Source organism: Mustela erminea, chromosome 3 (assembly GCF_009829155.1).
Source record: "Mustela erminea isolate mMusErm1 chromosome 3, mMusErm1.Pri, whole genome shotgun sequence".
NCBI classification, from domain to species: Eukaryota; Metazoa; Chordata; class Mammalia; order Carnivora; family Mustelidae; genus Mustela; species Mustela erminea.
The window spans coordinates 74,633,670-74,659,888 of NC_045616.1; the positions used below are offsets into that span (position 1 = coordinate 74,633,670).

The following is a 26,219-nucleotide window of genomic DNA, read 5'->3' on the forward strand; positions in this document are numbered from 1 at the left end:
TGTTGATGGGAATGGGGTTTCTTTTTGGTGTGATAAAAATGTTCTGAAGTTGATTTTGGAGATGATTGTACAACTCTGAATATACTAAAAACCATTAAAGTACATACTTTGAATGAGTGAATTGTATTTCAACTATAGCTCAATAAAGCTATTATTTAAAAAGAGCAAGAATTATTCTCAAGTTCTCTATGTTGGGCAGGTGGGTAGAATATATTGTTATTTACTAAGATAGAGAAATATTAGGGAGGTATTGAGTTGAATTTTAGATTTGTTAAATTTGAAGGATTCACAAGAAATCCAAATGAAGATAATCTAGGAAGTGAGCTATACATATCTGGTTTTTAAGAATGTGGTCTACACAGAAAATTTAGATTTGTGTCACCACCATATAGGTGGCAGTTGAAGAGAAGAGTACATAGAACAAAACTTTGGGAAGACCAAGATTAATAAGACAGGAAAAGGAACCAAAGCCTGTAAAAGATAAGAGTAAGAGGAAAATCAGGAGTATGTGATATAATGGAACCGGTGAAAGAGATTGTTTTAAGGAAGGTGGAGTAATCAGCTGTGTTGAATGTTACTGACAGGTTAGGTAAGATAAGGTCTAGACTAGGTGATGGTAGCTATCAGTTTTATGGGAAGCGTAGTGTGAATGGGAGTAGTGGAGATAAAAATAAGATTGTGGTAAGTTAAGAAATTTGGGAGCTAAGAAATGAGAGCCAAAGTTTGGATTCGAAGAAGAAGAAGAAAGAAAATTAATTAGGGATAGAGCATGAAAGGTTTTTCTTTTCCTGTCTTGGGGAGAGGGTTTCTGTTAAGATGAAAGAAACGTGAACATTTTTTAATGCTGATGGTAATGAGCTGGTTTGGAAGCAGAGTTTTTAAGTGTCCTGGAGATATAAAGGAGATGATGTGTAGCATGAGATAGTGCTGAGGGTAGGGATATTAACTTTAAATATGAGGAAGGATAGTTTTTCCATGATAACAGGAACAAGGAAGAAGGATAAATGGAAGCAAATGTGTTTGTAGGTTTGTTGATAAGACATATTCAGTGAATTTTCATTGAATGACTTTCTGATTCCTCTTTGTAATCAAAGATCAGATCACTTGTTATGACCAAGTGGTGATGTCCATGGATAGTGTGGAAGTTTGAAATAGCTGTGAATATTGCAGAGAATAGTAGTGAAATATAATAGGACTGGCAGTCAATACTGAAAGTCAGCACTGATGAATGATCTTTTATAGTGATGGCAGTTTGCTTTACTGTAAGAATCTCTTCTCTTGGGTTAAAGTAGAGATCAGCTGGGCCCATGGCCTCTTTCTTTGGGGGTGGGGGGGCTCTTTCTTGTCTATGGCTGCTTTGACCCTACAGTGGCAGAAATAAGTAGGTGGTAATGACAGAAATGAGTAGTAGTCCTCAAAGCCTAAAAAATATTTAGTCTTACCCATTACAGAAAAAATTTGCTGACCTCTGGTGTAGATCAGTGTGGATAAAGGTACAGAGAAGGCAGACATTTGGAGTCATCCAAAGTTAAAGTCTCCACGGAGTGAAAGAATTAATGACAAAGGAGTTGGAGATATGGTGGGATGCAGTATTGAACCTCTGAATGCATGCTGAAGAAGGAAAAAAAGCAAAGATAGGAGGAACTGATAGGAGTTTTGGGTTATATTTGGATGTCTTGGAAATAGTTGGGAAAAACTAAAATGAAAATGGTAGAAGATTGTGGTCATACATTGAAATTGCTAATGTATCATACCTGAAATGTATGATTTTGAAGAAAGAATGAGTATAGGTGATGCGAGTGCTGGGATACAGTAGCTGAGGTTGAATGGGACTGAGAGGCAGAGTACTGACTGGATCACCTGTGTAGATGATGAAGTTCCCCAGACTGGAATAGTGAGGAAGATGGTGAACCAGGTGGTTGTCTTTTCTTCATCTCTTGAATTTATTAGAGAAAATCTGTTTCTCTCATAAAAGGGACAGAGTGCAATAAATAACATAGGATTTATATTTTTAAAAGATTTTATTTATTTATTCATGAGAGAGGCAGAGGCAGAGGGAGAAGTAGGCTCCCCACTGAGCAGGGAGCCCAGTGTGGGACTGGATTCCAGGACCCTGGGATCAAGACCTGAGCCAAAAGCAGACACTTAACCAACTGAGCCACCCAGGCACTCCAATAACATAGGATTTAAAATTAACAGGTTTTTGAGGGTGTCACATTCCTATGTGTAAGTCAAATAAATGGCTAATGGTCATTTAAAAATTGGTAACAATGTGGAAATAAATAAAATGTTTACTGATTTTGTGACTATAATTAAAACTTAAAATTTTTTAATGTCTTTTGATTATCAGACTGCAGATATATTTAATTTTGAAGAAACCGTTTATAGTCATCATATGTCTCCAGTTGCCACCAAACACTGTTTGGTAGCAGGTTTGTACCCATACTCTTTTTCTTTTCAACATTTTGAAACTTGCTTGCTCTTATTACCTAGTTAGTTTTAATATAGATATTTAAACCCAAATGAACATAATTTTTTTTTAAAAAGGCTGAAGTATATGCTATATTTACATTCAGTTTTATTGGTATTGTGCAAGTCGGGCACTGTGCTAGTGGCTAGGATTCAAAGATTAAGAAAGTATATTTTTGTTCCCTAAGGAGTTAATTTTCAGCCACCAAAATTTCAAAGATTTTACATGAACAAAATTTGGTAACTTTTTCAGTCCAACACAATTTAAAAAATGGAAATTATTTTCTTTTCCTTTGTTTATTGTGTTATTCAAATTAAACATCCATTTTTATGAAAGCTCCTACAAAAAGAATTTTTATGTGTGAAGAAGAAAAGTGTTTTTCTGGTATCTGGTATCCGGTCCCTATGATCCCATTATTTGTTTGGCACTACATGAATGTCTTCACCTGCAGACACTAGTCAGTTGCATCATCTGTAGAGAAGAGCTGGGCACTAACTTGTCCTCAAGGTCCACTCAGACTGTCGCCAGAGTCTCTGGAAGTGTATCATTAATATGGAAAGTCTGAGGCATTAAGTAAAGTTATTTGATATAATAAAATAGCATAGAATCGTGCATATACATTGTAGCAATGCAGATTTCCTGGTTGTGATACTGTGGTATAGTTACCTAACATTAACAGTGGTTGAGACAACATGGGTGAAGTGTACACAGGGTCTCTCTGTCCTATATTTGCAACTTTCTGTGAACCTATTATTTCAAAATTAAACATTAGACGATAATGTAATAATACAGCTCTCTTAGTGGTAAGGTATAACTGCAATTACATTTTCTAATAAAAACATTTAAAATGATTTGAAGTATATTTTTGGCGTACTTTTTTAATATTTCCATGTGGATACAGAGAAGATATTATGTGTGATTCATAATAGTAGTTTCTTGTTTCCTTTTGGTGATGATTTATAAGAAAATTATCTTAAACCATTTTTGTTTTTGTTTTTACAGTTGGTACTAGAGGGCCCAAAGTACAACTTTGTGACTTAAAGTCTGGATCCTGTTCCCACATTTTACAGGGTATTTTTTTTTATTTGAAACAACAACTACTTTGAGTAAACCCTTCAATAAAAAGAAACATTACTAACAATGTATCCTTTGTAACTGACATGACTGATGTATTTTGTGCTAGTTGTTAAAAGTCAACAGGGAAATAAAGATCCTTCTGTGCATTATTCTTATAAAACTGAACTATTGAGGAGACATTTATATAAACAATACCCATAGGGTAAACTCAAAGAATATGGGAAGTCTAGCTGAAAATCTTATCTTATTTCTACATTAAAAAAAAAATTATTTATGAAACTTACATTGGTACATTTGTCTTATGGGCATTGTTTAGTATTGTTCTTGCTAGGTGCTTTTTTTCCCCTGAATGCAAATATTTTAGAAAAAGCTATTAAAGTAATATTTTGGTTAAGATACATTAATTTGAATATTTTTGGTACTTATCAGTATTAGATCATCGATTCCAAAAAATAGAAAGATGGCTTGTAATTTGGAAATTTACATTTTTACTCATCCCCGAAAAACACATAATATATCAAGAGAATTTTGTGAAATGGACAACATATGTTTTAAATTGTCATGAATCTCTAGTAATATAAGTTAGGTCGATGAAAATACCTACTTTGAATAGTTCATCTAGGCAAAAGTGAATTAAAATGCTGAAGTCAATTATCCAATGAATGTGCTTTCTAGAAAACAAATTTTATCCAAATGCTTTCTACAGTCATGAATTTTTGTAAAAAAAAATTCTGTTATAACTTTCTGAAAAGTTAGAAGTCATTTTTTATTCTCTAGAATGTTTAACTTGTATGGTTTGCTGCAGTGGATTTTTTTTGTGGTAGATACAAGTAAATGAGCTTAAGCTATATTACTTAATGGTGGATTCACTTTTGAATGTAACAGTTGTATTAAAAAAGATTCATTTGCTCTTTCCAATGCGAAACCAGGCCATTTATAATGAGATAACATGTGTGAGAAATGCCGCACAGACTTCATATTAATATTTAAACATAGATTATTATAAATGTGAAAAAGTAATGATCATATCAATTTATGTTTAGTAGTCTTCACTTTCTTCAAAATCAGACATATTTAATTACACTGTGTCTTTTGATTTTTCAAGTATTTACAGACTTTTCATACAGTTATATTTGCAGGTCACAGACAAGAAATATTGGCAGTTTCCTGGTCACCTCGTTGTGAATATGTCTTGGCAACTGCAAGGTAACATGCAAATTATTTGGTTTTGAAGTTAATAATTAATGATAAAAATTTCAAAAACACTATTTTTTAAGATGCATATTTAGTTATTAATTAGGCCCTTTAAATAATTGAGTTACAGTTTTTAAGTTCTTTCACTACATATCTTGAAGGTGCTCACCTTTTAAAACACAGAAAACAAGAGAATCTCTAGCAATGCAAATCTACTAGTACTACCTGTAAAAAAAAAGTATGTTGCTATTTTTTTCTACCCGAGTATAAGTCTTAATTTTAAAACAGTAGCATTTCAGTTCATTTTCTTTTTTTTTTTTTAATGATTTTTTTTTTTAAAGATTTTATTTATTTATTTGACAGAGAGAGATCACAAGTAGGCAGAGAGGCAGGCAGAGAGAGAGAGGAGGAAGCAGGCTCCCTGCTGAGCAGAGAGCCCGATGCGGGACTCGATCCCAGGACCCTGAGATCATGACCTGAGCCGAAGGCAGCGGCTTAACCCACTGAGCCACCCAGGCGCCCCAGTTCATTTTCTTTAATACAGAATTATTTTGAATCTGATTCAACATTTATTAATTGATTCAATTTAATAATATGTAATGACTACCTACAATGAGCCAAGCAATTTAGTCCCCAGAGAAGCTTCTGTTAATAGTTTATAGAATGTGATATTAAGATCTACGCTTTCTGAAATAGAACAAGTCTAGAATAAAGCTGTAAAAAGGCTGCCTAAGGAGGTGTGAAGGTGAAAAGCTAGGTGCTGGTTGTAGGTCCATGATAGGGCAGATTTATATTATTCATGCCTTACTTGGTTTTCCTCAAACCATGGGAAAGCTAAGAGGCTTTCAGTTCTCAGATGGACCTAGTAATCATGTTAGGAATCAGATAAGTCCAAATTTTATCTGTTTCAGAAAGTACTTAAATCCTCAGACTCAGCCCATTGTAGACTTTTCCCCAAGCTGAAAAGAAAGAAAACCATTTTGAAAATGGGAAATGCTAGATTTTTGCTTGCTTTTCTAATTGGCTAGCTTTGATGGTGATCTGTGAAAAGAATCAAGACTACAGGAAGAGATAAGCCCTGTACCTACAGAGAAAAGATTTATTTAGAAATAGGCTTATAAAATGTGTTGTATTGCTCTTTGTAATTAAAGGGATCTGGATAAACCCAATTTGTTAGAATATTGTTGAGGTCCTTTTTGAGAACATGATAACATTAGTTAAAGTGATTTATGTTTTTTTTAGGAGTAGTTGAAATTGATATGTGATCATGGTTTTTTGCCTTTATTCTTTTCACATACTTGAGATAAAAATAAGTGTCAGAATTCTAAGAGACATTAAAGTTAATTCTTGTATATCTTGCAAAGATTGATTTGAGTATAGGAAACCAAATATAAATACATTGTCCTTACTATTACCTTAATTTTTTCATATGAAAAGAAAACACCAAATTCATGCAAAATGAACTTTTTTTTTAAAGATTTTATTTATTTATTTGACAGAGAGAGAGAGAAATCCCAAGTAGGCAGAGAGGCAGGGGGAAGCAGGCTCTCTGCTGAGCAGAGAGCCCGAAGCAGGCTTCAATCCCAGGACCCTGAGATCGTGACTTGAGCCAAAGGTGGAGGCTTAACCCACTGAACCACCCAGGCGCCCTGAATTCTTAAAGTAAAATTAGTTAGCTGCTTGATTGTCTAGAAAACATTTGAATAATAAACAATAGAAAGGATGTGGTAAAAAGCTTCCTAAGGGACAAGCTCTAAACCTATCTAGTTTTGGTGGAGGAACCATTAAAAACAAAATAAAAATCAGCAGAATTCTGTCCTTGTGATCTAAAAAAAGGTTACCTGTTTTTTTTTTTTTTTGGCTGTTTTTTTTCCACTGCTTTTTGCTACTTTTGATTTTGAATATTTGATGAAAAGGCAAAAGTTAAACAACCCAAATGTACAAATATATTTGCACTAATACTCTGAGACTTCTGTATGCCATAATACTGGAAAGGTAGGTGAAGAGTACAGTCACTGTCCTAGCTATATATGTCAATGTAACATCTATTTATTCTTAGTGCTGACAGTAGAGTAAAATTATGGGATGTGAGAAGAGCATCAGGATGTTTAATTACTCTTGATCAGCATAATGGAAAAAAGTCACAAGCTGTTGAATCAGGTAATGAAGAATACATTAATATAGAAATATGCCAATGATAGTATTTTTATATTGAAAATTCTTAATTGAAACCAAGTAATTAATGTATAGGACAAGTTGCAAATTTTATTATTTAAAAAATGCCATTCACGATAAATTGATTTCCAAAAGTACATAACTAAATTATGGTTGTCTTTTTTCAAGATAGGAAGAAGTATGACATTTCATCTACCTCTAAATTTTCAAATGCAGAAACATTTCTGAATTATGTTGTTACTTTTTTTTCCTCTAGTGAGGTCAACTAATACAAATTCATTGCCACTTAGGAAGCTACAGTAAACAAGGAATAGTAACATTTTGTGGCCATTGCATGAAAATAGAATTTGTAATTTGTATTACACATGTCAGCTGCTATCCTGGTGATAAAGTACCTCAATTTCATTTTTCCAATAGAATTTAATTTCTTTTTTTTTTTTTTAACATTTTACTTAGTTATTTGAGAGAGAGTGTGTTGCATGCATAGCAGGCATTGGGCAGAGGGAGAAGGAGAGAGAATCCTAAGCAGGCTTCTAGTAGAGGGCAGAGCCCAATGTGGGGCTCTATCCCAGGATCCTGAGATCATGACCTAAATGAAATCAAGAGTCAGACACTTAACTGAGCCACTTATGTGCCCCTAGAATTTAATTTCTGTATAGGATAAGATTCTGATTTAGAATTAATTGTGAACCGGAAAAATCTTAGGATGAACTGTATACAGTTTTATGATTGTTTTAATAATCTTTTTAATTAAACTAATCAGGCTCTTGAGAATTATGCTTTCTCAAATTTGGTCATTTTGAAGGTAATACAAATTTTAAATCAAACTAGAACACTTATTCTTTCCCTGTTGAAGTTTTTTTAAAAATAGTAAATACTAGTATTACTGATTTTTAATAGTCCAGGAAATGACTTTTAGATTAAAAATGGAAATATTGGGGCACCTGGGTGGCTCAGTTGGTTAAGCAACTGCCTTCAGCTCAGGTCATGATCCTGGAGTCTCGGGATCAAGTCCCACATTGGGCTCCCAGCTCCAAGGGGTGTCTGCTTCTCCCTCTGACCTTTTCCCCTCATGCTCTTTCGCACTCTCTCTCTCAAATAAATAAATCTTTTTTTAAAAAATGGAAATATTATATGAGAAATTTGTAAGGTGCTTAATTAAAAAATTTAATATTAGGCATGCATTTAATTGAGTTGTACAGCACAGCTTACTCTCTGAAGAAAAATTATATTTGGCAAGATTTCTTCCTCTTTAGTTTTCCTGTTTTTCTCCATTTTTATGGCTCTAATTTATATGGCTTATGATATTCAAATAATCCAAATATAATCAACTTGTATATTTTAAGTAATTCAGGTAATTGTCCTTTAATATGTTTAAATAACTGTAACATCAAGCATTAAGTAGGTGCTCACTGTAATAATAGATTAACTGAATTGTATTTTTCATTGCAGCAAACACTGCTCATAATGGGAAAGTTAATGGCTTGTGTTTTACAAGTGATGGGCTTCATCTCCTTACTGTTGGTACAGATAATCGAATGAGGCTTTGGAATAGTTCCAATGGAGAAAACACACTAGTAAGAGATTGTAAATATCTCCAACTTTTCTTTTTTCTTTTCTTTTTTTTTTTTTGAACTTGAACTCACAGCCCTGTGATCAAGAGACACATCCTTTACTGACTGAGCCAGCCAGGTGCCTCTCTCTAACTTTTTGAATATATATTTTTAAAATGGATCTGTGAAATATACTTGGTGTCCTTCTGTAGATTTAACTCTTTTCTGGTCTCTGTATTCCAGTTTTCTTTTTATATTTTTTCATTATGTGAACTAATAACTCTCACACAGGACAGTCCACCCTACCATGCTCCCACCACATTCTCCCCACTTAGTGGAGAATTATTGCTCTACTGTGTGTAATGTGAGTGTGCCATATTTCTCAGGTATGTTGGAGAAGAATAAAAGATTGAGAATTGATATAAATTAAACTTATAGTCAAATTTTATTCTCTATATGACTTGTAAACAAAATCTAAGATGAATGTTATAGTACCAGAAGATATGGTATTTTAATACTGAACTAAATGTGTTTTAAATGTGCTAGATTCTTACATGGTATTTAATTTCTAACACTTTTTAAAAATTTATGTTATGGTTCTTACCAGGTGTGCCTGTGGTTTAATAACTTTCAGAATAAGCTAATAAGTTTGCAATTTGGTGGTAATAATAATAGCTAATATTTATTAAAGTGCTTATGTATCAGATACTGTTTTAATAAAAATTAACATATAACATATACTGAAGCATATAGGATCTTTTTTTTTTTTTTAAGGATTTTATTTATTTATTTGACAGACAGAGATCACAAGTAGGCAGAGAGGCAGGCAGAGAGAGAGAGAGGGAAGCAGGCTTCCTGCGGAGCAGGGAGCCCGATGCGGGGCTCGATCCCAGGACCCTGAGATCATGACCCAAGCCGAAGGCAGCAGCCCAAACCACTGAGCCACCCAGGTGCCCTGCATATAGGATCTTATTTAATCATGAAATCAAGGCTGTGAAGGTAGTTACTCTTATAATACCTATTTTACACATGAGGAAATGAGATATAAATGGTTAGGTAACTTGCCTGAGTTAAAACAGCTTTTTAAAAAGCAACAGAATTTGACTCTAGATTTCACTCTTACCACAGTGGTCATTATACCAAATACCTTATAGCATTTACTTAATACTTTAAGGTAGTATTGATATTAATCATATTCCTTTCTTTTTTTTTAAAGTGTATTTATTAATTTAAGTATTAAGTTAATACTTAATTAAGTATCTTTCCCCCGCATGGGGCTAAAACTCAACAACCCCTAGATCAGGAGTTGCATGCTCTTCTGACTAAGCCAACCAGGTGCCCCATTTCATCTTCCTTTCTTTCTTTCTTTCTTTTTTTTTTTTTTTTTTTTAAGATTTTATTTATTTATTTATTTGACTGAGATCACAAGTAGGCAGAGAGGCAGGCAGAGAGAGAAGAAGGGAAGCAGGCTCTCTGCTCAGCATGCGGGGCTCGATCCCAGGACCCTGGGATCATGACCTGAGCCGAAGGCAGAGGCTTTAACCCACTGAGCCACCCAGGCGCCCCTCATCTTCCTTTCTTTTTTTTTTTTTTTTTTTTAAGATTTTATTTATTTATTTGACAGAGAGAAATCACAAGTAGTCAGAGAGGCAGGCAGAGAGAGAGAGAGGGAAGCAGGCTCCCCGCTGAGCAGAGAGCCCGATGCGGGACTCGATCCCAGGACCCTGAGATCATGACCTGAGCCGAAGGCAGCGGCTTAACCCACTGAGCCACCCAGGCGCCCCTCATCTTCCTTTCTTTAACCTTCTTTCTAACTAATTCTCTTTTAGATACTCTAAATATCACTTCTTTTAGTAAATTCTAATTTTACTGTAATGTCAAAATTGTTCATACTAGAGTTTGCTAATCTCTCATGTACTTTATGAAGTGCTTCTCCATCATATCTCAGACTAGAAACTTGTGCATTGCAAGTTTTAATTTAGAATCTTCCATTCATTATATTTGTATCATGTTTCTAATCAAGTCACACCTTTCTTTTCTCATTCATTTATTTAATAAGTATTTATTGAGCAAATCTTATTTTCCAGACAGTATTATATAGTAGCACACAAAACATAGAAGAGTCCTGTCCTCATGGAACATACATTCTAGGGAGAGGAGGAAAGACATCCATCCATCCATCCATCCATCCAAGGAAATGAAGTGAGCCATCTGATATCTGGGAAGGCTAACATTCCAGGCAGAGGAAGGAAGAAAGGAGAAAGACCCTGAAGCAGGAGTGTGCTTGGAATACCCAGAGAACATCTAAGAGGCTCCTTGTGTTAAAATAGAGGATACAAGGGGAAGAGTACTAGGAGATGAGAAACAGAAGGAAACAAACAGGACAGGATATTGGCTTGTAGGCCTTTTTAAGGGCTTAGGCTTTTTCTTGGGATAAAATGGAAAGCCACTAAAGACCTTTGAGTGGTGATATGTGGGGGTCACTTTGGAAAGGTAGGTTGGCATGTACATCACAGGTGAATGTGATAAGTATAAAGGGTATTGACTGTATATATACATGTTGGGGTGATTTTATTCCATTTTTCTCTCTTTCTTGAGTGTGATGCTCATACCTCATGGGTAGTAGTAAGTCCATATCTTGAGTAGTGTGTTTAGAATGGATAATACATTTTAAAATTGACTTGATCTAAGTAGTCATTCATGCAAAGATGACTAGAATAGCCCAGAAACTCACCTCCAGAGGACACTTAAAGGAACTGGGGACATCAGTCCCAGAAAAAGTAACTCGGTGGAAGCACATTGCCTTCAAATATTTAAGGCCCTGTCAGACAGAACTGGAAACAGATTCCAGTCCTGCCATTTAGTAATATGGGACGTTAGTCAGTTTATTGAAGGTGACATTACGAAGGACTACGGTCAGAGTTTTAGTGTCTCCATCTTGTAAATTAGGGATATTATGTACCTAAACAGTAATTTTAAGGATAAAATGGAAGTATGAAGAGTGGTAAGTTATTAAATTATTAAATAATTAAATACCTATTAAATAATAGGTATACCATAAATAACTATTTTTATTATGTGATGTTTCCTTATTAATAGTACCCTAGTGAGTTTTCTTTATTTTATTTTATTTATTTATTTGAGATGGAGTGAGAGAGAGAGAGGGAGAATGAGTGAGCAAAGGGCAAGGGGAGTGGTGCAGAGGGAGAAGGAGAAGCAGGCTCCCCACTGGGCAGGGAACCTGATTCAGGGCTCAATTCAGGGACTTGAGACCATGACCTAAGCCAAAGGCAGACACTTAGTACTCTAGAGTGTAGCTGGTTCTCCCATTTTATGCTTCTCTTTATGTGTTTTCTTATGCTTCCTTTTTGCTTTTAAGAGGGATTCATCTTTACATCTCTTTTTTTCCTCTTCAGTAGAAACTTCTAAATCTTAAAAATAAGTATCAAGAAAAAAGACATAAGTTAAGAAAACTTTATCTAATCCTGACTTTAAAGTTGTAAATATATTTGTTTTCTTTGGGAACTTCTGAAGCTTATTTTTTAATGTTGTCTTTGAGTAATTTTCTTTACTTTTGATCTGGAAATTAGATATTCTGCTTCTTCAGAGATACTTCTCTGAAGTATCTACATTCTGACTAAAGGTTCTGGACCTACGTCAGTAGCTTGTGCTGTTTGTTGTTTTGTAATGTGACATATTTATAAAAACAACATTGCCACATTTCCCAAACACTCTTTCTAGTTGTGATTAACATTTTGGAGAAATAATTCCTGTGATAAATTAGAAGCAATATTGGGACTCCTGGGTAGCTCAGTCAGTTAAGCCACTGCCTTTGGCTCAGGTCATGATCCCGGGGTCCTGGAATCAAGTCCCACATCGGGCTCCTTGCTCGGGGGGAGCCTGCTTCTCTCTCCACCTCTGCCTGCCACTCTGCCTGCTTGTGTTCTCACTCTCTCTTTCTCTCTCTCTCTCTCTCTGACAAATAAATAAATAAATAAATAAAATCCTTAAAAAATCTAGAAGCAGTATTAAATGTGTAAGCATTCTTAGAAAGTCAATAAATTTTACTTAGACTATTTAAAAAATAAAATTTTTTAAAAAGTTGTATAATTATTTATAGGTTATATACAAATACTGTTGTGAACCTGTGTTTAATTAAAGGTGAATTTCTTATTTTTTAAATAAAAAAGAAATTAAAAATACAACTTTTCATGTTTTTTTTCTCACACCTTATGGATTATGTTGCAGGCTTCTTGAGGTGTGGGAACTGTGCTCTGGAGACCATTGCCTTGGAGAACATAACAAGTAGTTGCAGGAAAAATGCACAGGGAGACAGGTTTTGGTCAACAGAAGAACAAAAAATTCATAATAGCTCTTCTGGTGTTGCCTATTTCAGTTACTGGTATTACCATTCACTATGACCAGTGTCTAGAAGTTGGAAGTCTACACTTGATATTGTTCCCTGCCCCTTATCCCATGTATTAAATCAACTACACGCTTCTTAATTCTTCCCTCTTAATTGTTTTCCTATCTTTCTTCCCCTTCCAGCTTCATTCTAGCTCCTCATGATCTATTTAATTACTGTAACATTCTTCTAACTTTTCCCAAACTTATCTCCCAGTAGAAGTCTTTCACTGTTTCCTCAATACTTCTAGGTTATTAAAATCTGATGCTTTTGCCTTTTGCCCACAAAACCTTCATAAGCTGTATCTTCTAACTCACCAAGCTTTAGGTCTTGCCACTTGCATATTTTACTCTGTTGTTATTGAACTACTTAACAGGTTTTTAAAAATACTTTGCTCTTGAGGCTCCTGGGTGGCTCAGTGGGTTAAGCCTGTGTCTTCAGCTCAGGTTATGATCGCAGGGTCCTGGGATCGAGCCCCGCATCGGGCTCTCTGCTCGGCAGGGAGCCTGCTTCCCCCCTCTCTATCTCTGCATGCTTCTCTGCCTACTTGTGGTCTCTGTCTGTCAAATAGATAAATAAAATCTTAAAAAAAAAAAAATACTTTGCTCTCTTGCCTTTCCATTCCGAGGCACAGACTCCTGCCTTTGCTTTGAAATAGTGTTCTCCTTCCTATTCTAGCTGCTTCTTGCTTTCAGGGTTCATCTTAGACACAACCTCTCTATAATTCCTCTTGTCTAGCTCAGATGCTTCCAAGTACCCAGTGCTCACTTGTAGTAGAATGTACTGTGATCATCACCTCGGGAATGAAGGAAAACTAATTTACAATAGTGTGGGGTAGTGGTTTTTGATTAAGGCAATCCGGATTTAGTTTCTGATTCTGTCATTTGCTATCCCAAAGACCTTGATCAAAATATTTAACCTTTCTAAATGTTTTTGTGTAATAATGCTGACTGTCTCATAATATTGTTTTGAGTATTACATGAAATAACATGTGCAAAACATTAAGCACATTGATATTTCCAGCAAATATTAGCATTCAATAATATTACCTGTTATTATTATCATTATGCTGATCATTGTTTGACAATAAAATAAGCTACCTTGTGATGGAATCTCTGTGTCACTATAGGTATTCTTTTAGTGACTAGATTATAAATTTCCTGGAACAGTAAAAGGAATTCATAAGACAGGGAGTTGGATTTGCCATCATCTTTATCCAAAGTCCCATATCTTTCTCCACTATAAAAATATTTTCAAAGCCTTTATTTATCCCCTTTAAGACATTATAGCCCAAAGTAGCCTCTCCTCTACAGTACTTTCATAATAATATACATCATGCTATTTATTATATATTGGTAAGCATACATAGTCATAAAATGGGAGCCTTACACAATCAGCTAGTATGTTCGACACATACTGAACTTTAGTGAATGATAGATCCTTCCTTTCCTTAATCTGTTACTAGAATTTCCTTCCTTAGGTATTGAAAAGATAAGATTTTGAGTCCACAAGTGATTTGATCACAGCAATGATTTACAAAGATTAATAGGACTGTAAGTTGCAGGATGGGGTGGGGAATGCCTAAGGATGAAGATAAGAGAGCTAGTTCAATATTCATACCTCACTTAATACTTTCCAGTTCATATTTGGGAAAGAATGTGGTAGAGTAGAAAGAACTCAGCATTAGGTCCTCTGACAAATGTGAATAAGGCCATCACAGTCTACCAGTTCAGAATTTTTCTAGTGGGAGCAAAGAATTTGTAGTTGTGTGCTTTTTCTCCATTCTCCTTCCCCACTGTCATTCTGCAAGCAGTTACACATAGAGGGTCAGAAATAAGTTATAAGTTAAATAAGTTATACTTTTTAAACATATATGGGAGTACATCTAGGGACTTCCTGGATACCTTTATGTTCTAGGTCCCTCATCTACACTATTCCATCCGATTTTTCATAGTAACTCTGATAAATGATCCTATTTCTATTTAAGAGATTAGAATAATGAAATTCAGAGGCTAAGTCATTCTCGAAAGAGGCAAAAGAAAAGAAAAAGTGAGTGGGGAGTGGAGTGGGTTTCTGCAAACCAAATCTACCAAATTTAACATTTTACTGTTTACTGCTGCAGTGGAATAGCTGGATGCATACGCTCATTTCTGTCACATGTTAACCTGAAGGGTGGATAAGGCAAGTGTAGTATCCACAGATCATCAGCATATATCCATTTGGGCCTCAGTATGCGCTTATAGATAGATATAGATATAGATAGAGATATAGATATAGATAGAGATATAGATTTTTTTTTCTTTCTTAAAGATTTTATTAATTTACTTGAGAGAGAGAGTGAGAGAGCATGAGAGGGGAGAAGGTCAGAGGGAGAAGCAGAAGCAGATTCCCTGTGGAACTGGGAGCCCAACAGAGGATTTGATTTCGGGACTCCAGGATCATGACTGGAGCTAAAGGCAGTCACTTAACCAACTGAGCCACTCAGGCACCCTGGGGGGTGTGTGTGTGTGTGTGTTAAGATTTATTTATTTCAGAGAGAGAAGAACTCAAGGAGTGGGAGAAGGGGAGAGAGACTCTCGAGTGGACTCTGCTGAATGCAGAGCCTGGATGCAGGGCTTGATTCCACAACACTGAGATCAACCTGAGCCAAAATCAAGAATTGGGAGCTTAACCCACTGAGCCACCCAGGCGTCCATTTATATATGTTTATAATTATACACACACACATATACTCCCAAATGACCTTTACAAAAAGGCAAAAAAATAAATCACTGTCTAAACTCTAGTGTTGGGGCACCTGGGTGGCTGAGTGGGTTAAGACCTCTGCCTTCGGCTCAGGTCATGATCCCAGGGTCCTGGGGTCGGGCTCTGCTCATCAGGGAGCCTCCTTCTCTTCCTCTCTCTCTCTACCTGCCTCTCAGCCTACTTGTGATCTCTGTCAAATAAATAAAATCATTAAAAATAAATAAATAAATAAAACTCTAGTGTTAGCCATAGTATTGAGAGTCTTTGGTGATCTTCCTGCTGATAAATCGTAAATGTTTAGCTACTGGTTTTACACTTATTCTGAACTGCTTAATCTAAATTATCAACAGGATAATTTCAGCACTATTAGCACTATCAATTTATTTTGCCCAGAGCTTCTCAGACTTTAATGAGCCTTTAGATCATCTAGGGATCTTATTAAAGTGAAGATTCTTGTTCAGTAGGATTGGGATAGGACCTGGAATTTTCTTTTTCGTACTGCTGAAGAGATGCTGATATTGGGCTTTCACCTTTGGCGTACAGGTGCAGAATTTTTATTTTTGTCCTAAATTGCAGTTTTGTGTGAATATATATATATGTATTTGTGTTCTGTGCTTTTTTATAACTAGTTTTTATCCTTACTTCCTGCATAGTTTTCATAATTATTAATTACTATGTAAACTGTAGAGATATTGTAACATTATTAGGAGTTTATATTATCATTAGCTATTTTGCCATTCTAGGTAATGCTGCATTGAATTCCTCTGAGTATATAGCTTTTTCCTGTTTAATTATTTCCCTAAGATAAATTCCCAGGAGTAATTACTAAGTCAAAGAGTAAGAATAACTTTCTTTGTAAGGGATAGAAAGTTTCAGTTTTGCAGGATGAAAAGAGTTCTGGAGATTGAGGATAATGAAGGTTTGCACCATAGTGTGAATGTACACTGAACTGTACACTCAAATACGGTTAAGGTGGCAAATTTTATGCCATGTGTATTTTGCCACAATTAAAAATGTTTTAGGGGCGCCTGGGTGGCTCAGTCGTTGAGCATCTGCCTTCGGCTCAGGTTGTGATCCCAGGGTCTCTATCAAATGAATAAATAAAATCTTAAGAAAAAATATTTTAAAGTAAGAGAATTATTCCCTCCCCCCAAAAAGAACATCTTTGCATTTTGTTGCATAATAAATAATTTGGCCTTTTAGAAGGATTGACCAACATGTGCCACCAACATGTTACCTCATTTGTAATGGTATTCACTGTCTCAAGGTTTCTTGAAATTTTTTGCTAAATGGTCTAAAGTGATTAAGATTGCCTTAATTTACATTTTATTTCTAGACTGGCTTAAATGTAAGCATTCACTTTTGTGGATTTTTTTACTATTTGTATTTTACTATTTGTATTCTCCTCTTATGTGAAACATACATTTATGTCATTGGCTCTTGTTTCTTTGTTAGAACCTTGATCATTTTCTACAGACTTAATAACAGCCCTTTCCATAGTATGTTATATAATATTTTAAGTAAATATTTCTTCTGGTCTTTGTTGTCTTTTTAATTCAGACTTAAGAAATGAGTAATGTTACGATTTTACATCCTGCAGGTAAACTATGGAAAAGTTAATAATGACAGCAGAAAAGGATTGAAATTCACTGTCTCCTGTGGCTGCAGTTCAGAATTTGTTTTTGTACCATATGGTAGCACTATTGCTGTTTATACAATTTACTCAGGAGAACAGATAACTATGCTTAAGGGACATTATAAAAGTGTTGACTGCTGTGTATTCCACTCTAATTTCCAGGTAAGAATGATCCTTAAGGGAATTTAAAATGTTCAGGTAGCTAGCTTGCCAGACTGGTTATATACAGAAGAGTAAGTTATGATTTCAGTCTGAGAAATTACACTTGTAATCCACATTTGAGCTAGGGTTTCTTGAATAGAGGATTATATAGGATAAAGTTTTAGATAGTATAGGATATTTGCATGAATCAGTATAATACTGTGAAACTTGACTGAGATAAATTCTTTCTTCTGCATATCGATTCCATTTATTTACCAGATGAAAATATCTAGCAAATTAAAAATAATGTCTTGCAGTCAATTTTTTGGGAAAAGATGGAACACTGTGTTTAATCTCAAAATATGGTTTTATAAAAAACTGATTTATATGTGTGAGTCTATCTCGGATTTTATTTCTAATTTATTTCCTGTCAGTGGCTAATCATTTACTTTTGAGTTGACCTTTCCCTTTGATTTTACCAACAGCAGATTTTTTTTTTCCAGAGAATATTAGCACAAATTACCTCACGTGTTCCTTTAAATGAGTCTCTAATATAGCAAAACTTGGTATTTTCTGTATTTTGTGGTAAAGAAAGTGAGGTTCATGAGAGTTAAATACTGGTAGGATGAAAACTATGGATTATTAGAGCTAGGAAGGGTGTTATCACCTGGTAAAGTTCTTAATCATTTATTCATTAATGCTAATTACTTAATTTGTGTCTGATACTACAGTAAGATACACAGTGCTTATTCTTCAGCCAGCACACTACATGGCAATAGCCATTATTAAAATATTCAAATACGTATTTTACTTTTTGTTAAATAGCTATTGCACCAAGCACCCTAAGAGACCACTAGCTTCACCCCCTTTCCTGAGGCCTCCTAGTTTACACCTCAGCCCAGCACCTAAGAGGGACTGTCAGGATCCTGCTTCTACTCTATGGCTGTTATGTCTGCTGATTGGTCAGTATCCTGATGTACTAGTTATTAAATATTTTTAGTATTACTTCTGAGAGAAGAAGACTAAGACACCAGAGAAGTGACATGCATTTCCTCAAACCTGCAAGTAGTTATTCACAGAGCATGGTTGTCTATTCAAGAAATTCTTGTATGTCTTTTCTTATGCCAAGTCACTAAGAGACACAGCAAAGATTTTAAACCAGATATACTGACTTAAATTACTGCTTTCTACCAAATCAGAATTCCTAACACGTGTGCCTAGAATAGATCAAAAATGTGCCAAGATACTGGTCCCATCAGCCCCAGGAATAGCCGGGATAAGCTGGTCACAGCCAGAAACCTGGGCTAGTTGCCTCCTAACTAATCTCATTTTTCTAAGCTACGTACACAGGCTTGAATCACTGCACTACATCACACAATTTCCAGCTCTTACCCCATTATATTCATTATGATTTTTGAAAAGGAGAATAATTCTAAGTCTCAAAAGCAAAATAGGGTAGTACTTTACATCCACTTAGCAGTAGAACCCTTTTTCAAATTAAATACTACACAGAATTTACAACCTGAAAACAAAATTGATAGTTATAGTAGTTCTATCATAACCATAAAAATCTAACAAGATATACCTGACATTGAAATAAATAATGATAGTACTGGGTTATAACACATTGACTAAAATAAGGATACATGAATCCATTCAGGGATAAGTAAGTAAGCTAATACATTGGAAGTCTAATGAGGAGTGGGATATTTACATAGTCCCAAAATACCTCCCTACAAAATTATGAATTACAAAGGTAAAATATGTAGTTTTACCTTGAAGAAGCCTGGCATACATCACCTTAATCAAATGATCAAAGTTAACATCCCAATTACATGATATTCCTTCAATGATAGTCCTGGCAAAGATGTATCACCTCAATTTAATCGTGAGGACACAAGAAAATTTGAAGGGCATTCTACAAAATAACTAGTGTGTATCTTCTAAACTGTCAAGGTCAGGAAGGCCAAGGGCAGACTGAAGAACAGTTCCAGATTGAAGGAAAGTTAGGAGACATGACAACTAAGTGCAGCATATGATTTTAATCTGGACCCTTTTGCCATGAGGGGCATTTATTCAGACAGTTGATGAAACCTGAATGGAGTCTAAGAATTAGCTGGCAGTAATATATCATTGTGAGTTTTTTTATTTTGTTGGATGCACTGTAATTTATGAGAGTGTCCTTATTCAAAGGCAATACACACTCAGCCATTCAAGAGTGACAGGATTCATGTTGTCAGCTTAGTCTCTTATGTTGATTTTTTTTTAAAGATTTTTAAAAAATATATTTATTTGACAGAGATCACAAGTAGGCAGAGAGGCAGGCACAGAGAGAGGAGAAAGCGGGCTCCCTGCGGAGCAGAGAGCCCGCCTGATGCAGGGTGATCCCAGAACCCTGGGATCATGACCTGAGCCGAAGGCAGAGGCTTTAACCCACTGAGCCACCCAGGTGCCCCTGTTGATTTTTTTTTTTAATCTAATTTCCCAAATGAAGACCTAAACTTTTCCCAAAAACCTTAACACTCAATTGAAATCCTTCCATTTACCTGAAGTCCTTATTAGTCATTCCAATTTAAGTTCTCTTTCTTAAAACATTTGCAGAATTTCCTTTGTCTCTATCAGTGTGTCAATATTTAACCACAAATTGCCTTGTAAGCTTATCTGACCAAGTTATCTTGGAGATGTGTGTGTGCATATGTGTGTATGTGTGTTTTTATTCTCAGGAAATTAAATTGCTCAGGGGTGCTGAACATTTGAAAATATCTTTGCATCATTCACAGTTAGTGTAACTATATATCCAAGGTTAAACAATACAGTCTAGAATTTTGTTCCCTTAGGAAGTTTGATAATGTATAAATAAATCAGATTTACTTTATATTTTTACATCTATGTTTCCTTTTATTTGTTTATATTTAAAAAAAAAAAAAGCTTTTATTTATTGGTCAGAGAGAGAGAGGGGTCATAAGCAAGGGGGCGGCAGGCAAAGGGAGAAGAAGCAGGCTCCCTGCAAGGAAGGAGCCTAATGCAGGACTCCATCCCAGGACCCCAGAAACATGACCTGAGCTGAAGGCAGCAACTTAACTTTAGCACCCAGGTGTTCCACATCTATATTTCTATGAATAACTTTATAATCTTAATTTCCCTTAACTAGAACCTTTATTTTTTTTTTAGAAAAATACTAATTGTACCATATTTCAAACTTTTTAAGATGAACAGTATTGAAAATAAATAATTGCACACAGAGCAGGAAAAAACTTCACTATTAGAAATGTTTGTGGGCACCTGGGTGGCTCAGTTGATTAAGCATCTGACTCTTCATCTCAGCTCAAGTCTTGATCTCAAGGTTGTGAGTTCAAGCCTCATGTTGAACATGTTGAAAAAATAAAATGTTTGTGTAGAAATAAAGAAATAAATTTGTGGGGGGGGGGGAACCACTTAGTCATTCATAGTTTTACCGCTGCTTATCATTTTTGGTTTTTTTTCTTTTTAGACATTTCTCTTTACATAGCCTTTTCTCTTCTTTTTAATTGACCGTATGTTCTACATCTTGCTTTTTTCCTTCACAAGATGACTCTGTGGCTCATATCCTTCTCTTTTCTCTTGACGTTGAGTATTTTCCAATGTCATTAAACACTTTTAAAAAACAAATTTAATGATTATATGACATCCCATACTATGAATACAACATAAATTTATATATAAATCATTACCCTAGTTTTGGACAATTATTTCCATATTTTGTTATTTTAAATATTGCCGATATCCTTGAATTTCGTATGTCTTTGGCATGACTCCTTAGAAACGCATACAAAAACTTTTGACATGTATTGAGATTGTATTCTGTGTAGATCATACCAATTTATACCCTTTTTATATTAATGTATCTCACTGCTTCATAGGAATGTTTTTAGTACAGACAGTATAACATATTCCTAAAGTTTTATTGGGGACGGAAATGAACATTGTTCAGTTGTGTATAAACAGCATATTCATAAAGATGTTAACATAGACTGTGTATCAGCCCAAGCTTGCCCTTATTAAATAAACTTCTCACTAAGCATAGCATATGGATCTAAAAGCTCTTCTGTTGAATAACAGCCAGTTGGACAGCTGTGAGCTAAATAATATTTTTTGTGAAGTTCTGGCCTATTTTATCAAGAACTCATAAGGTTTTTTTTACTGATGTCTTTCTTAAATCTCAGTTATTGACAGAGAAGGACAGACTCTTGATTCAATCTATTTTTTCTTTTTCTACTCCGACACTTGAAATAATTGGATACCATGATTAATTAAAAAAAAAAAAAAACTAGGTTATTGAATCTTTCAGTAAAATTTCCAGGTTGGCAAGCTCTGACATATCCTAACAATATTTTAAAATACGAAACAAAGCTTTACTGCATCTTAAGCAAACAAAAGACATCAATTGAGTTTCTTTGAGGAATAGAAATAGAATTAATCTAATTGATATAACCTAAGAGTTAGTCTTTTAAATGATCTATTCATTGCAGATTGGCACCAGCTTTAAACTGACCCACAACCACATCTTTATTTTCTGTGTTATAGGAACTTTATAGTGGTAGCAGAGACTGCAATATACTTGCTTGGGTACCATCCTTATATGAACCAGTTCCTGATGATGATGAGGTAAATATTATTTACACAAATTTACAGTGACTTTTAAATCATAAAGAAAATAGTTTTGTTAATTTACTTTATATGAGAAAGACTTTTTTTTTAAGATTTTATTTATTTATTTGACAGAGAGATTTCACAGGTAACTGAGAGGCAGGCAGGGAGAGAGGGAGAAGCAGGCTCCCCGCCGAGCAGAGAGCCCAATATGGGGCTTGATGCCAGGAACCCGAGATCATGACGTGAGCTGAAGACAGAGGCTTAACCCAGTGAGCCACTCAGGCTCCCCGAGAAAGACTTTTTTTAAAGATTTTATTTATTCATTTGAGAGGGAAAGCAAGCACAAGCGGGGTGGGCTGGGGAGGGTGGTACAGAGGGAGAGGGAGAAGCAGACTCCCCACTGAGCAGGGAGCCTGATGCAGGGCTTAATCCCAGGACCTGGAGATCATGACCTGAGCTGAAGCCAGATAGTTAACCATCTGAGCCATCCAGGCACCCCATGAGAGAGACTTTTAAAGCATGTCTGGGTGTTTTCACGTTGTGAAAATGGTTTGCCTGTTGCAACATTTTTGGAAAACCCAGAAAAATATTGAAAGAACAACTCAAATGTCTAAAGTTGAATTACTGTTAACACTTTTCCTTTGCTTCATTCTTGCTTTTTCCTATGCATATATATTGCTTAAACATAGTTAATCTGCTTGGATACACAACTTGGCATCCTACTTTACTAACTTAATAATAAATCTTCTTCCCTATCATTAATAACTATTGGTAAATTTGTGGGTTTTTTGGTTTTATTTTGTTTTTTTTTTAAGATTTTATTTATTTATTTGACAGAGAGAGAGATTACAAGTAGGCAGAGAGGCAGGCAGAGAGAGAGGGGAAGCAGCCCCCCCACTGAGGAGAGAGCCCAATTTGGGCTCAATCCCAGGACCCTGAGATCATGACCTGAGCCGAAGACAGAGGCTTAACCCACTTAGACACCCAGGTGCCCCTGTAAATTTGTTCTTAAAATAATAGCACGCTGTCATTTATATATCACAATTTACTTAAATATTTACGTATTTGGAGACATTTCTTTTGATCACTATAAACAAATCAGGGTAACTATTCATTTATAAATTGTTTATATTTCTGATTGCTTATTTGGATAGATTCCTAGAAGTAAATTTTATCTCTTGAGTTACCACATGTGACATTTTTAAGGTTTTTTTATTTACACACTTGAATTTTACCAATATATACTCCTCTATCAGCTAGTCTGTTAGTGTCTATCTTAATTTTTTTTTTTTTTAAGATTTTATGTGTTTATTTGAGAGAGAAAGAGAGAGCATGAGCAGGCGGAGAGAGGCAGAGAGAGAGGGAGAAGCACAGTCCCTGCTGAGCAAGGAGCCCAATGTGGGACTTGATCCCAGGACCCTGGATCATGACCTGAGCCAAAGGCAGCGGCTTAACCCACACTTTAGACAGTGTTACACTGTCTAAAGGTGCTATTTTGGGATACCTGGGTGGCTCAGTTAAGTGGCTGCCTTCGGCTCAGGTCATGATTCCAGGGTCCTGGGATTGAGTCCCGCATCAGGCTCCTTATTCAGCAGGTAGCTAGCAGGTAGCCTGCTTCTCCTTTTCCTCTGCCTACTGCTCCCCCTGCTTGTGCTTGCGCGTGAGCTTCTCTCTCTCTCTCTGACAAATAAATAAATAAAATCCTTAAAAAAAGTAAAGGTGCTATCTTTCCCACCAAAGATTATTTTACTAAGCACTGTTAATCTATATTTGTCTTAATACCTAGGATATAAGAAGTCAAATATCTAAAAACCAATATTTATGTATATAATTTTTAAAAGTAGGAAATACAAATAGTGCAGTTAGAAACACCTTGAGTTAATCTTACTCAAGTCTTCATATAAAAACAAAGCATCTTAAATGGAGATGAAAAGTATTGGTAGAGGGGCGCGTGGGTGGCTCAGTGGGTTAAGCCGCTGCCTTCAGCTCAGGTCATGATCTCAGGGTCCTGGGATCGAGTCCCGCATCGGGCTCTCTGCTCAGCAGGGAGCCTGCTTCCCTCTCTCTCTCTCTCTCTCTGCCTGCCTCTCTGCCTACTTGTGATCTCTGTCTGTCAAATAAATAAATAAAATCTTAAAAAAAAAAAGATTTAAAAAAAAAAAAAAGAAAAGTATTGGTAGAGCAAGTTTAAAATTCTAAAAACATTTTTCGCCTATTTAGTTCCTTTGTGGAAAAATGACTAAAACCACATGGAAATGAGTTTTTATGGGGGTGGTTGATAACATTTAGCAGCTTTTGACAAAATCTGTTTTATACCTAGATTTGCAACTGCTGTGGTTTACTGTAGTGTAAAGCCTGTGACTTACTTTTTTGGGCCCTAATCCAAATAAAAAGAAAACACACAATGGTAAATCTTCAAGCATCTGGCCAACTGCTGTATGAGTATTTTCAGATTTCATCACATATCTAATTTAGTTTATTATGGCTTTGATTAGTTTTGGTGTACAGCTGCTTTAAATGACTAAATAATTCTTTTTTTATTAACATATATTATTTGCCCCAGGGGTACAGGTCTATGAATCATCAGTCTTACACAATTCACAGCACTCACCATAGCACATACCTTCCCCAATGTCTATTACCCAGCCACCCTATACCTCTGACCCCCACCACCCAGCAACCCTCAGTTTGTTTCCTGAGATTAATAGTCTCTTATGGTTTGAATGACTAGATATTCTTCTGTAAAAACTTAGTATGGTCAAATACTTTGGCTCAGCCATTTATTTTCCATTATTTAATCACTGTGTCCTGCGGTTTAGGAATTACTATATGCAATAAACCCAAGTTAAAACACTATTAAAAAACCCAAAAACCCAAGAAAGACCACTAGAGGCTATGTTAGGAAGTATAACAATCAAAAATAACCAAATGAAAATAATAAAAATAAATTAAAAGTAAATCTATGACTTAAATATGGAAAAAGGATATTAGAAGAAAATGAAATTGCTTAATTTATAAAGAGTCTGTGACTCTGATGTTTTATTTATACAATGTAGTTATAGTGATAGTTTGAACTTCTTATCTAGAAGAATTTTTGCATATGGGAAACTAAACCGAACAAGTAGGAAAGCAAATAGAGATGTGTAAAAAACAAGTTAGCTTTATATTTAAGGTTTTGGGGTTTTTTTTAAGATTTTATTTATTTATTTGACAGATAGAGATTACAAATAGAGCGGCAGGCAGGGAGAGAGGAAGGGAAGCGGGCTCCCCGCTGAGCAGAGAGCCTGATTCGGGGCTCGATCCCAGGACCCGGGGATCATGACCTGAGCCGAAGGCAAAGGCTTTAACCTACTGAGCCACACAGGCACCCCTATATTTAAGTTTTAGAGCTATAAAACCTTATCTTTTAAAATATACTGTTTATACGCCTTAAGATAGCCATCATTCTTATAAAATGGTATGGGATAAAATTATTTTCATAAAACTTTAGTTTGAAAGATTCCTTTGAATATAGGTAGAATGTGAATAAGATGATGGTTTAGATCTGAGAGAAGTCTGTCTGTACCAGACCCTACTCCTTACATGTATATTTACTACTTAACCCATATTTAAAAGTGTTTTTAGGGGCACCTGGGTGGCTTAGTCAGTTAAGCCTTCAGCTCTGGTCATGATCCCAGATTCCTGGGACCGAGCCCTGTGTCAGGCTCCCTGCTCAGCAGGGAGTCTGCTTCTCCCTCTCCCTCTGCCCTGCTCATGCTCTTTCTCGCTCTCTCTCTCAAGTAAATAAATAAAATCTTTAAAAAAATAAAAAAGAAGTGTTTTTATCTCAGCTCTCAAATAAATGATGCTGCAGTTTCCCAGAACTGTGTAGGAACAACTTCAAAACAAAACATGCACATACATGCACACACACTCACTTAGTCTTCAGTTTCAGGTAAACTAAATAATAATCATATTGGCAACTGGGTTTGAATCCCTGTTCCACCATCCATTGTGGATTGAGGACAAGTTTATGGTATCTCCAAATATCAGAATCATCAAGCAAAATTGTTCTTCAGTTTCCTTTCAAATCTACCCTTGAGATAAGATTTACTTCCCCATCAACCAAGACATAATTCCTTAGCAGTATTTCTTCTGATATCCAAGATAGAGGGGAAATTTAGTCGTACTGTAAGAAATTGAAAGGCATTGGGT

General features: G+C 35.5%; 1 protein-coding gene across 4 annotated transcripts in view; it reads left to right on the top strand.

Annotated features, from left to right (window-relative positions):
• The window catches only part of ERCC8 (ERCC excision repair 8, CSA ubiquitin ligase complex subunit), a 55,721-nt gene that overhangs the window by 25,982 nt on the left and 3,520 nt on the right, over nt 1–26,219 (top strand). For 3 of the 4 annotated variants that reach the window (XM_032336170.1, XM_032336172.1, XM_032336173.1), the window contains 7 exons: nt 2,351–2,432; nt 3,473–3,541; nt 4,687–4,753; nt 6,801–6,901; nt 8,369–8,493; nt 17,220–17,417; nt 21,960–22,040. In XM_032336170.1, the coding sequence (XP_032192061.1) occupies nt 2,351–2,432; nt 3,473–3,541; nt 4,687–4,753; nt 6,801–6,901; nt 8,369–8,493; nt 17,220–17,417; nt 21,960–22,040 (723 nt within the window). The remainder of the gene's footprint in view (nt 1–2,350; nt 2,433–3,472; nt 3,542–4,686; nt 4,754–6,800; nt 6,902–8,368; nt 8,494–17,219; nt 17,418–21,959; nt 22,041–26,219) is intronic. The other variant, XM_032336171.1, reaches the window with a different exon arrangement.